General features: G+C 47.3%; 1 protein-coding gene across 1 annotated transcript in view; it reads left to right on the top strand.

Moving 5' to 3' along the window:
* The window catches only part of LOC135805535 (regulator of telomere elongation helicase 1-like), a 56165-nt gene that overhangs the window by 39513 nt on the left and 2898 nt on the right, over positions 1 to 13754 (top strand). Inside the window, exons 26-35 of the mRNA XM_065319584.1 lie at positions 41 to 215; positions 4005 to 4138; positions 4437 to 4508; positions 5076 to 5153; positions 5556 to 5597; positions 9704 to 9895; positions 10177 to 10248; positions 11060 to 11135; positions 12046 to 12209; positions 13202 to 13340. Coding sequence (XP_065175656.1) covers positions 41 to 215; positions 4005 to 4138; positions 4437 to 4508; positions 5076 to 5153; positions 5556 to 5597; positions 9704 to 9895; positions 10177 to 10248; positions 11060 to 11135; positions 12046 to 12209; positions 13202 to 13340 — 1144 coding nt within the window. The remainder of the gene's footprint in view (positions 1 to 40; positions 216 to 4004; positions 4139 to 4436; positions 4509 to 5075; positions 5154 to 5555; positions 5598 to 9703; positions 9896 to 10176; positions 10249 to 11059; positions 11136 to 12045; positions 12210 to 13201; positions 13341 to 13754) is intronic.

Below are 13754 nucleotides of genomic sequence, written 5' to 3'. Positions count from 1 at the left end.
ATCATGACCCTTCCTTGCCATTTTTCCCCTGTATATGTAGGTTGGTGCACCTCCACTACCCTCCGGTCCCGGCAAGCACCAGCGGCAGTCTGCCGCTGCTTCTGAGGTGACAGCGAAATCGATTCTGGCACGCCCGCTGGCCGGTAACAAGACTCGCGTTCCTCTGATGGCGTCCAACCAGAAAGAATACTTTGTCGACAGCCTAGCTACGGCAGGTGAGGTTGGAGCCGTGTGTGCATGGAGATGATCTCTTTGGCCAAGAGTCCATAAACAAGAGTATGCAACTATGCTATCCTTTCTATGGGCCAGATGAGCGATGCATTGCCTTCACTACATCATGCAGCTATATCCGCACACTGCAAAAAATCAAACACCACACTTTCCCTGCATAAGAGGTAAAGATTTTCGAAGGACGATAAAAAAGAGAGGTGGAATTTAGCAGACAAACCGACGCTTTTACACGGTCGCAATTTGGACACGTTTGGAAATCAAAGAGCAACATTGCGCATGAAAAAATATATAGAGAGAGAAAAACACTACAACTTTGCATAGGCACATAGCATTTTCCGCACTGTGACGGGGAGCAACACGAAATAATTGTAAAGACGATACATTCTCCTTCTGCGCACAGAGCTCAGGATCCAAATTGCGTATAAAGAATGCTTCCAACACAGCCAAATGCAAACCAGATCTACCACGTGCCAATATGAAGAAGAAAAACATCATCACTATACAACTCACGACAGCTCGCACTTCTTGACAAATGTCGTTTGACGGGTGAAAGACAGTTCTCTGCTGTTGCTGTTGTTACCTCCGATATCCCATCAGGCAGGCCCCACAACGCCTTGACGCTAGACTTCCCACCTCACCATCGCCAGTATCTGGATTTGTCCGCTTCAGTGGCCTTTCATGTTTCTTCACACCAGAAATTGTCATTGTCTTGTTTGATGTCCCTCCAATTGTGTCTCCTTCACCGTGGTTCAACGTTGGACTGTCTACGGCAACTGTTCCAGTCTCCGTTGTCCTGATCCATTTACGCGGTCTTCCATTTACGCGGTCTTCCACGTCTTCTTACGTTCGCTGTTGTTGTCTCTTACATTGTTGATTTATTTGAGTCCTCACGAGCGTGTCTTCTCACTCGGGTCCGTGTGACCCAACTAGAAACGGATAGATCCTTTGCCTTACATCCTTTGCCTTATCTCCGGTGGTTTCTATGAAGGTCTCTTCCGTGCACTGGTGTACATGGTGTGGTCATCGGGTTAGCACGCACAATACACATGCAACTCCAACAGCCTTGCAAACGTCCACCCAGTAGCATGTGTTTACGAGAGGGTATGTGGGCACGTGCACACACATCTACGTAGCAGTGTAAGAGAGTAACATAGTGCCTGTAGTCAACATACTACTAGCGCGTGCTGAGAGTGCTATAGCAAACTTCACCATTGCTCGTGGCCATGCATATGTCCAGCAGCAATCGAACCAAGCTCCTTCAAGATGTAAGTGACGGATGTCTGTTCGGACAACATCACGGCAACGCTTTCTGGGACCACATGCGGGGCGTGTAGGTAGCAATGACCCGAACAACAGCTGCCGAGGGGTGAGGTCTTCATCCATTCTGGCAATGTGGCCAAGCCATTCCATCCGCCGTCGAAGCAGGCTAGTTGGAATACAACCAAACGCCCCTTCAAAAATGGCACAAAAATAACTATTGGAGGTTGACGAGGAACCTAAATTGTATTATGATTACCAGTATCCTGTTTGGTTTCGTTCCAAATTGCCAGGACTTGGGTGTTTGCTATCCGGTCACTCCAGACTGCCTGGTCGGTAAATCCCAGAATTGACCGAATGCAGCGAAGGTGGGAGGTAGAGAGGGCGGTAATGTCCTGCGTGCATGGGTACCCAGCATTCGGAGCTGTACAGCAGAAGCGAAAGTACGCACACTTCATAAACATGTCGCTTTGTAGCAATAGACATTAGTTTCCATGAAGACGGAGCGACAGAGGACTCTGAAAGCCCGTGATGTCCCTGCAATGCGCGATTTGATGTCACTGGTACCCACACTGCATTTTTGTCATGTCTCAGCGACGTATTGAGTGAAACTTGACCTCCCTCCATATTCCCTGCCAGATAGTATAAAATAGGAAAATATCGATTGGTCAGCCCATTATTTGATATACTGTAGAACGGCTAAGTTTAGCAAGTAAAGTTTTAAGCTTTTTCTGAATCTGGACCAATTCACGACGGAACAGTTTAGCGATCTGAGTTTCGGAGTTAGGCCACACCAAGTTTTTTCATTGTTTCTCGTCACCGCGCGCGTACCTTTCTTGAGGATTGGACCAAAAAAAATCTCGCGTCTCGGTAAACACGCATAAAAAGGCGTTGTAAAAGTACGCGCGGCGTCAAATCTGGAGTGCAGTGCTAGTGCACGAACCGAAGGACGACTTTTGCACCGTGTATGTACGCATACCGGTAGTTCAAGTACCACACCACCACACGACCTGGTCGTCTTCTTTGCTACACACAGTTCCGGTACAAGTCAAGACAGTGCATGACAGTGCACCGTTTTGGACTGACAGTGTTCCGGCCAAGAAGGCCTTCAGTCCTGTCTGCTATGTGTGTGGCATCAACGCACCTGCTGCTACACCTGCTGATGTTGCCCGGCAGTATCAGTCCATTCACATGCCTTGCGCTGCCTGTGCCGCTCTGGGGAAGAAGCCCCGCACCCGTGGCCCCAGCTGTGCTGCAGCCACAGCACCATCCAGCAAGAAGAGGAAGCACCAGTGAACTGGACTTCTTTCTGCTTTGGGACTTGGTCTCCCTATTGTGTCATGCCATACTATGACAGATGCAGCTGTACATTGCTAGACTCGCCGCAGCATGTACTGCGCAGTTCATACGTTGTGACTGTTCGCTCCATTGTCATTGGAGCCTGCTGTATTCATTGTCTGGACTTGTCATGTCATGCCATGCCTTATCCCATAAGGTTTCTGTTTTAAATTTTAGCACAAGCGCGCACTTGGCTGTTCTTTTATGTACCCCTTGTATAATAACTTTGGTTTGCTTTCTTTCCTATTTAAATAACATGCAACACTGGACTTCCTCACCAGAGGCCGGTGCAGGAGCCTGGTTTTCTGGCTGTATGTTGCAATTGACTGTCACGCGTGGTGTATAGTCTGATTTTAGGTCATAAATTGGGCCTTTGTAGTGTAAATAGCAGTTTTTGTTTTTCAAACCCTATTTTGTTTTTTTTCCGCCCGCCCGCGTTCCTTTTGAGATTTTCAGGTGACGAGAAACAATGAAATAACTTGGTGTGGCCTTACACAAAAAGATGACTGCACTGCACTGTACTATGCAGAGTTTCGATTAGCGCGGCAAAGCTTAGCAAAACGCTCCTTTCGCTGAAATCGTTAAAAGATCACCGTCGCTAAAATTAGCCATTTAACAGTAGCAATAGTTGTTATAGAAGTAAGATGACATTGTATGCGAAAGTCAATAGAGTGATTTAGTTTGACAGAAAGTATCGTTATATGGGGTGTTAGTATACGGGTAGGTTGGCTTTATATTGTAAAGATCGTTAATGGCAAACAAGTGTCAGTGAAGCATGCAAAGATGAATCAGTGCAATCCCCTGCCAGTGCCGGCAGGAGGACTAGCCAGCTACAGCATTAACCACATAACCACCATTGGCCTCGTATCACCAGCCAAGAAACATACCAGACAGATATAGATAGCTCCAACGTAGAGAAAACAAGTAATGAATCGTAACTGCAAGCCCCAACACTATCTTCAGCTCGTACAATATAAGTCAAGTTGAACTGGTGCTTTGCTATGTGAAAATGTGGGTGGCTTTTTAATTTAGCTAGAGAATCTGAAGATGCCCACTGGGGAGGGAGGGAATTCTGAGGCATGTCAATTTTCTGCAAAACAGTGGTGAAACTCTTGTGCCTGGAAGCACTGTGTGAGCACTGTTGTTTGGTTATATCGAACTTTTTTTTTGTGTTGCAGAGAAGCGCCGTCACGTGCAGATCGAGTATGATCGGTTTGATGAAAAGCAGACTAGTGGTGGAGCGTGTTCAACGTTGCCGGCAGCTGCTTGTGGCAACAGTGCGCTGGCATCACTGTCAACCGCTCCACAGCCGGTAAGTCCGTGAAACTGGGAAGTAACTGCTTCTCGTCAGTTCTCCTGCTGCACTCTGTATTGCAACATTCTTTTCCCTGCTTTTTTGGTGCTAGATTGTGCGCACCTGTCCTTCCCTTTTCACTAACATGATCGAATCTGGCCTTTGTTCAAGCTGTCTCTATCCCGTGCGTGTCAAAGGAGCTCTGAGTAGAGAATCTTGTCGCTCTTCAGCTGATCTGTAAGGGCGGTTAGCGTGAAGATCCTCTGATGAGTGTTGATCCACGAGTTTTGTTGTTTGTCTGTTGTTTTGTGCCAAGACCTTGACTGCGGCGGACAGTGCAATTGGCAGTGGGAAGAATCCTATCAATGTCTATGAGGCTGGTGCTAAGGTACGTTTGCTGCACTGGCATGCTGCAGTATTGCACTGGCATGCTGCAGTATTGCACTGGCATGCTGCAGTATTGCATGCTTTCATGTGGTCAGCTGGTCCTGCTCTCCAGTGCACGTGTGCTATGATGTGAAGAAAACTCGCTCGGAAAAATTCATGAAAACAGCCCACCGATATTCTCAAGCACAAGATCACACAGCAGGGAACTAAGCACGTAGTACACATTGGGTCAGCAGCAGAATGCTCTGTGCCAGAAGCAATGCTACGTCTAGTCCTGTACACTTTGGGCAACACTTGTATACTGTAAGACCAGCAATGTTAACGAACATTTAATTCTAACGATTTAACGAATTCTAAAAAAAAACCGTTAACATTTGAAGTGGTTATGTACTAGACGATATGTACATGTACAGTCATTTGCCAGTTTTGAGACCGAATTTGCATTCGTGGTGGGTGTATTCTACTTTTGTGATATACGGCGTGTCCAACAGGGAATGGGTGGGCTGGGAGTTGTGAAACCTGATTGTGTACCATGCAAATGGGTGTTATCCTTGTGTGTCTGTTACAGATGAAGAAAATTCCATCCATTTCGGAGCGGTTTCTTTCACAAGGCGGCACGGAGAAAAAATCCCGGCCGACAATCAGGGTACATTTCCTGTTATTAAATGCTTCTGTCTCTCAGTGTGGACGGCAATCATGAACGCCAGACAATCATTTTCCCGTTTGCATCTTTCCCTCAAACCAATGAATACCAGACAATCAATTCACAATTTGTGTGCGTGCGTGTGTGTGTGTGTGTGTGTGTGTGTGTGTGTGTGTGTGTGTGTGTGTGTGTGTGTGTGTGTGTGTGTGTGTGTGTGTGTGCATGTGTGTGGGTGGGTGTGTATGTATGGGTGTAGTGCTTGCACGGCGATGTGAAAGTAACGAAAGATATGTCAGCGGTACTTTAGCTAGCAGCGCATCTTCTCAGGTGTCACTGGCCTCTTAATCTTGAACACTCCTTTTGTTTCGGTGGTTCTTCTCTCCACTTTGCTGTTCCTACTATCAGGTTGTTCCAAGTAGGCGCGTAACAACAGCTCAGTCGGATGAGGTGAGTGCCTGGGGAGCTGACTTGCTGGTCAATAGATGTGTACTTAGTCTTTGCAGGGAATGTAGAATTCTGCTGTTACTTTTTCACTCCACCGTATAGAGTTTTATCGTATTGCAGTATTAATGAGTTATGGTGTTGTACCAGCTAGTGTGGTACCAAGGTAGAGCACATGATGTGTGTGGGTGGGTGGATATGTGGGTGGGGGTGTGGGTGGTGGATATGTGGGTGTGGGTGTGGGTGGGGGTGGGGTGGGCGTTATCTTTGGAACGCTGCAACAAAGTGTTCCTGCATCAAACGGGCCCCAAAGTTGGGCCGTTTTGCTTTCAAGTTTTCCTCCTTTGTCTGGTAGGGCAGAAATGCAACGTTACATCAGATTCCGAAGAGAATGTAGCATTGCAGCTTCCTCTCACCACCAATATTTTTATTTATTTTAGTATGTACGTCCCCGTGAACTTTTGGTTTTTAATAATACGTACCACGTAATTACTTGTTTCACCTCCCTACTTTATCAATATTGGCTCAATACAGAAGCAGCCAGTTTAATTTATTCCCGTAGCTATGCAGAAGACGTTACTTCAGCTCACAGCTTTAATTCCCGTGGCTATGCAGAAGACGTTGCTTCAGTAACGTCTGGCGCTAGCCAGGGTCCACACAGCTTTAATTTGGTGTTTGTTTGTTTGTTTGTTTGTTTGTGTCACGCCTGGCGCTATCCCGTATCTGTCTAGTACCATACCATCAAACATAGCTGGCCACAAACAGCTGGCCACAGTATTTGCTGGTTCCCGTATCTGTCCCGTACCATCAAACACTGTACACAGCTGGCCACAAACAGCTAACCACAATACAGTCTGTATCGGCTATAGAGTGACCGGATATAAGAATATATCGGCTACAGTGATATTGGTACGAAATATCAAAAGCAAAACGTATTTCATCCAGTAAAAATATCACTATAACCAATATTATCGGATGTAATGATATATCGGATATTATGATGGCAACAAAGAATCAAAACATGCAGAACACACTATATTATTATCGGCTATAGTGATCACGAAGTAGTGGTTGCGACTTCGGCGATAATTTGTAAGAAAGGGTTTGCTCCCCACACCGGAGCTCGCGCTATTCCGCCGACTTTACTTGACACTTGACTGACTCACGACTGCCATCCAGAGCACACGAGAAGTCCATCGAACCTTCGACTCGGCAAACCTGCAAGAAAGCACCACTCCCTGCTCAATACACAGTGTTTCGGGGAATTCACCCCTCATCAGTTGAGCTTGAGTAGGCTGAGGAAGATTGTGCCTGAAGAGCACCACTTATATAGTGCTCTCCAGGCACAAACATCACCAGGGATACAAACTAACAGAGACGCTCCGTTTCCAGCGCGACAAACACCTCGCGAACACCAGATAGCAGCGTGAGTCAGTGTCGCTCCTGGACGGTGAGACAGACGTCGAGGACCCTCGGTCATTCGCAACGCTGTCACCTCCAAACCAACTAGTCGCAAGCCCGCGCTGGGCACAACAGTACGAAGTAGTGGTTGCGACCTCGGCGATGATTTGTAAGAAAAGGGTTTGCTCCCCACACCGGAGCTCGCGCTATTCCGCCGACTTTACTTGACACTTGACTGACTCACGATTGCCATCCAGAGCACACGAGAAGTCCATCGAACCTTCGACTCGGCAAACCTGCAAGAAAGCACCACTCCCTGCTCAATACACAGTGTTTCGGGGAATTCACCCCTCATCAGTTGAGCTTGAGTAGGCTGCAAACCCTTTCTTACAAATTATCGCCGAAGTCGCAACCACTACTTCGTACTGTTGTGCCCAGCGCGGGCTTGCGACTAGTTGGTTTGGAGGTGACAGCGTTGCGAATGACCGAGGGTCCTCGACGTCTGTCTCACCGTCCAGGAGCGACACTGACTCACGCTGCTATCTGGTGTTCGCGAGGTGTTTGTCGCGCTGGAAACGGAGCGTCTCTGTTAGTTTGTATCCCTGGTGATGTTTGTGCCTGGAGAGCACTATATAAGTGGTGCTCTTCAGGCACAATCTTCCTCAGCCTACTCAAGCTCAACTGATGAGGGGTGAATTCCCCGAAACACTGTGTATTGAGCAGGGAGTGGTGCTTTCTTGCAGGTTTGCCGAGTCGAAGGTTCGATGGACTTCTCGTGTGCTCTGGATGGCAGTCGTGAGTCAGTCAAGTGTCAAGTAAAGTCGGCGGAATAGCGCGAGCTCCGGTGTGGGGAGCAAACCCTTTCTTACAAATTATCGCCGAAGTCGCAACCACTACTTCGTACTGTTGTGCCCAGCGCGGGCTTGCGACTAGTTGGTTTGGAGGTGACAGCGTTGCGAATGACCGAGGGTCCTCGACGTCTGTCTCACCGTCCAGGAGCGACACTGACTCACGCTGCTATCTGGTGTTCGCGAGGTGTTTGTCGCGCTGGAAACGGAGCGTCTCTGTTAGTTTGTATCCCTGGTGATGTTTGTGCCTGGAGAGCACTATATAAGTGGTGCTCTTCAGGCACAATCTTCCTCAGCCTACTCAAGCTCAACTGATGAGGGGTGAATTCCCCGAAACACTGTGTATTGAGCAGGGAGTGGTGCTTTCTTGCAGGTTTGCCGAGTCGAAGGTTCGATGGACTTCTCGTGTGCTCTGGATGGCAGTCGTGAGTCAGTCAAGTGTCAAGTAAAGTCGGCGGAATAGCTCGAGCTCCGGTGTGGGGAGCAAACCCTTTCTTATAGTGATCACTTTAAAAAAATACATGAAGCAATAATATCAAAGGCCCTATTTTTTTACTTTCTTCACGTTGCTTATTTTTATAGTGATACATGTACATGTACATAACAGAATTTGTTTATGGAAATGCGGGCACTGTCAACTATGCAGCATACTCATTTGTCAAAACGCCATGTTGGAAGTATTTCCTTGCCTTTCATGTGTCGATCGAAAAAAAGAAAAGAAATCGATCGTATCGCATATAGTGATGCATCGGTTATAGTTATAAAATCACGGAAATCAAAAGGGTACGCTATAGCCGATACAGACTGTATTCGTCGTATGCACTCTTGGTCGTATTATGTGTACGACTCCCTGATGGATAGGGAGACTTTCTGGAAAGAAATAGGGAAACGAGGAGGAAATGCAATTAGAATGGACGTTAGTTGCCGAATAGGTGATAGGATGCGTCAGCAAAAACATACTTTGGAAGAGAGATCCTGTCGTCTCCAAAATAAGCGTGAACGGGCGAGTCAGCGCCGGTCACAGGAAACGTCGGAAGAGAGATCCCGTCGACTCCAGAACGCCCGTGATCGGCAGAGTCAGTGCCGGTCCCAGGAAATATTTCCATCAGTTCTAACAACATGCACGTTGAGCTAAGCAACAAAGCATAGCGTAGGGCCCTGAGCTTCCAAGCTCTCTCGTTTGGTATTTGTTTGTTTGTTTGTTTGTTTGTGTCACGCCTGGCGCTATCCCGTATCTGTCCCGTACCGTACCGTACCATCAAAGACAGCTGGCCACAAACAGCTGGCCACAATATTCAAATAGGGCTTTCAAATGCAAGATCATAACGTGAAGCAACTTGGAAGAATGAGTATGAATGCGAAGTGTATTGGGGAATGCATGTAGGGCGATAGCGCGGGTTCAAATCCCAGGTTATGCCTAAAAAAATAGGAGAATTGAAAAAATTATTACATCCCTATGCTTTTTTTGCCTAGGTCATCAAGGTGGTAGACGGTGTCGTATTACCCTCGACCGTACCTGTCCCGTACCGTACCATCAAAGACGGCTGGCCACAAACAGCTGGCCACGATATTCAAATAGGGCTTTCAAATGCAAGATCATAACGTGAAGCAACTTGGAAGAATTAGTATGTATGCGAAGTGTATCGGGGGATGCATGCCTGATGCAGGGCGATAGTGCGGGTTCGAATCCCAGGTTATGTCTTAAAAAATTTATAACATCCCTATGCTTTTTTTGCCTAGGTCATCAAGGCAAAAAAGCATAGCATAGGGCCCTGAGCTTCCAAGCTCTCTCGTTCAGTGCAGCTGAGAGTATCGGCAGTATAGTAGAGTAATGATGCAATGCTCTTTGCTGCTGCTGCCCAGATTCCATCCACATCCAGCGCAACAACAGCGTCTGTTTTGAGCACATCCTCGGCAAATGATACAGAACGCCATGGCCCGCCAGCAGCAGCAGCACCGTCGGCAGCAGCAGCAGCAGCAGCCAGACCGGACAGCTCCTCGGAGCCTGATGGTGCTGCCAGAAAGCAGAAGCTTGCACATTCCTACCTTGGCCGGGTAAGTTTTTTCCATGGGAATGAAAATTGGTACAGAGCACATAATTATGAATGGCGGCTAATTTTATATGAAGTGTCAATCTCTTTATTGCTAGCGTGAATGTTGTCGCGCAAATGTTGTCCCTTGGTGGTCATACTACCAGAGCTTTCTCGGCAAGTATGCTGATCTAAGCTTTATGGCCAGGTCATGATCAAGCCGTGTCCAGCATACTGAGTCTCTCTCACTCTCTCTCATCCCGTTGATCTGTCTGTCTTGCATGTCCACTGTCTCCTCCTGTACAGGTGCGTGAAGCTCTAAAGCACGACGCCAAGGCGTACCCAGCTCTCTTGTCTAGCCTCCAGCGTTATAAAAAGGCAAGTACATGAGCAGTAATGTTTTACTGGCATCTAAACCGATAGTCCAATGTATAGTCTTTTAGAATCGGTCTCCTGATGATTACATAGAGCAAGAAACTTGGAGTGGAGACAAATTCCACTGAACCTGGTGTGTGTGTGTGGGGGGGGGGGGGGGGGAGCGAGTCTGGAGTGCTGACCTGTTAGCACTCTCATTGAGCACTTTGACCTGCCGTCACACAAGGATCATCCTGCAAACAGGTAGTTTACATAGATCAGGAATCCACTGGTGTGAAATTTCAGTGCTTTTTACGGGTAGTGGGCTACTAACAGCTGTGGTCTTGAGTGTCACTGCCATACTTATTCCTTTGAGTGTCACTGCCATACTTATTCCTTTGAGTGTCACTGCCATACTTATTCCTTTGAGTGTCACTGCCATACTTATTCCTTTGAGTGTCACTGCCATACTTATTCCTTTGAGTGTCACTGCCATACTTATTCCTTTGAGTGTCACTGCCATACTTATTCCTTTGAGTGTCACTGCCATACTTATTCCGGCAGTGTTCAATACTGTAGTTTGTATATTGGCATCTTAGTCAGGTTAGTGGATCTACTCTCGCTTGGCATTTTTTAGGGCATGTTCGATTGGTAGGATCGGGATCCAGAGCAAACGGATCCACTGGATTCGCACCCTTTCGATTGGTCGAACATGCTGTGTTGCAGTGAGCTCTCAGAATACTTTTTGGTTTTCTTCTTTTTTTGTGAATAGCCTTCCTTTCGATGATTTCTTGATTGCTGCTTTGCTTTACTCTATGCTTGCACGTACTTGCAGGAGAAGGACTTGGATGCGCTGTGGAAAGTCATTTCCGCTACATTCTCTTCACCCAGCCAGTATGATTTGCTGACAGGTACTGAACTCCACCGTACAGGTTTCATTTCTTGGAAAATAAGTACTTGGTTCGCCCAGTTACAATTGGTGCTTATCTTCACACTTGTCTCAGGAAGGAAATACATATGATTGAAGCATGCCGCGATCACAAAACACTATGTACCTGCATGTAAGTCCTAACGCCTTGCACCAGTCTTTTCGGCTAGTTTCCTGAAGTCCTTTGCATGAGCGTTTCCCTCAGGACTTGGTGTTTATTTTGATTAGCTCCTTTTGCCCGGTCCTCTGTGAACTTCGAAGTGTATCCGCCGGATTGGTCTCACGTTCTGGAGATGTCGACATGAGCTGCAGTTTCTTCGTCAGCGATTTGCTGGTGATAACTCTTCACTAGGCGCTGTACTGTGCGAGCACTGAAATTCAATCTTGCGAAGCGCTTTTTCAGCTTTTCTATACCTCCCCGCAGTAAACCATCCTTGCCACCAGACAGCTGGAAGTAAGCAGAAACTGTATTCTCCTTCACTCTGAAATCCGAACATCCCGACCTATTTTACGGACTGGAGCGGAGGTTGCAGCGTTTTCTTCCGCTGACGGAAGTGTCCGTCGGTGGCAGCTCCAGCCAAAAAAGACTCAAACAAACCGATCGCAACTTCTGTGATGGTTTGTGCTGCCATGTCGTCGCAGACAATGGTTATGTTCGGATGGTGAATCGGTGGTTTCATGCCATATAACACAGGCAGAACACCGAAAAATCAAGTGCGAAGATAAGCGCCAATTTTAACAATTTTAACAATTTTAACAATTTTAACTTGGCGGACCAAGTACTATACAGTCTATTTTCTTTTCACTACTAATTTTTCTCTCTAATTGTTTGTGGTGAATTTATCCTCGAATGTATGACGAATTCTGCTTTTGGTTTGTGCCCCCCCCCCCAGAGTTCACCACGTTCTTGCGGGCCGAACACACAGACGAGTACAAGCAGCGCTGTGAAGACTTTCACAACGGCAGCCGGCGCAGCGTGGTGGCATCGGGAAGAGCTGGTGCTGGGGCAGGCCTCTCTTCTAGCAGCAAGTCCAGCACAACGCACAGCACTAGCGAGGTAACTGGTTGGTCATGACCTACTATAACAGTATGCTGTGTTGCTGTGTTGCCATGGGTTTAGCATGCTTGTACTTGATTGGGCAGTATTATGTTGTACTTCAACTTTGGCGTCAAGTTCCCCTCACTCGCTCTTAGAAATGCTACGCTCTTAGAAATGCTACAGAAGTCGCCACCCCTAATTGTCATCAAGCAAGCGGGGACGCACACACACACACACACACACACACACACACACACACACACACACACACACACACACACACACACATACGCGCACACACACACATACGCACGCACGCACACACACACACATACACACACACACACACACCTTGACCTTGACCTTTGACGCCCATCGCCGGAGGCGATGATAGCAATGCTACGGCAGAAGCCATAGCAACTTGTGCTGGGATTACACCATTCAACAGCTTGCAAGGCTGAAGAATTGACCGTCACTATTCAGCCTGGTCTACACCATACAGCTATTTGGAGTGACATTTTCTGGCCAGTGAATCCCTACACACACACACACACACACACACACACACACACACACACACACACACACACACACACACATACACACACACACACACACACACACACACACACACACACACACACAGATGAAACTCGATACATCAAGAGACAGACAGAAAGGAACATCCTGCTTCTGCAGTTTGTAGTGTCATGAGCAATGTCAGCTCAGTGTGTACACACAGACAGTTGCCGATGCCGATGAACGCAAGAGAGAGAGAGCCACACTTCGACCATCCCATTCTGCGAATAGCCATGCTCAGCAAGGTCAGCATCCTTCTCCAATTCTGTCACTCCCTGGTCAGGATCCTGATCACTAAGTTCAACGTGTTCTATTGCATGCCCCTCACAGAGATCATAAACTCTTATACATGTACTCGTACTGTACAATTAGTTAATGTGGGTCACACGTATTGCCCGTTTTACGGTGTGTACTGCCCGTGTGATTTGTAGAAGAACTGTAAAGGTGGTGATCCAGCGAGCAAGTCGAGTAGTGCTGCTACAGCCACTGCTGCTGCTTCTCATGGCTCTGTGATCACAGCTGCTGGTCCAGGCTCTGCTACACTCACGTACGAACTAGACAGCAACGGAGGTGAGTCTTTTTTTTTGCATTTTCAAACTAGTGTCTGAGGCGAATATGCCTGTTCATCACCACTTACTACTTCAAAAAGAAGTAGTTTTTGATGACATTTGGGTGGTTTTAGGTATGCACCACCTTGTACCGGTACATTTGGGTGGTTTTAGGTATGCACCACCTTGTACCGGTACATTTGGGTGGTTTTAGGTATGCACCACCTTGTACCGGTACATTTGGGTGGTTTTAGGTATGCACCACCTTGTACCGGTACATTTGGGTGGTTTTAGGTATGCACCACCTTGTACCGGTACATTTGGGTGGTTTTAGGTATGCACCACCTTGTACCGGTACATTTGGGTGGTTTTAGGTATGCACCACCTTGTACCGGTACATTTGGGTGGTTTTAGGTATGCACCACCTTGTACCGGT

This window comes from Sycon ciliatum, chromosome 1 (genome assembly GCF_964019385.1).
Source record: "Sycon ciliatum chromosome 1, ocSycCili1.1, whole genome shotgun sequence".
NCBI lineage: Eukaryota > Metazoa > Porifera > Calcarea > Leucosolenida > Sycettidae > Sycon > Sycon ciliatum.
Note: the sequence above shows the minus strand (reverse complement) of the source record. Positions and strands in the feature narration are given on the sequence as shown.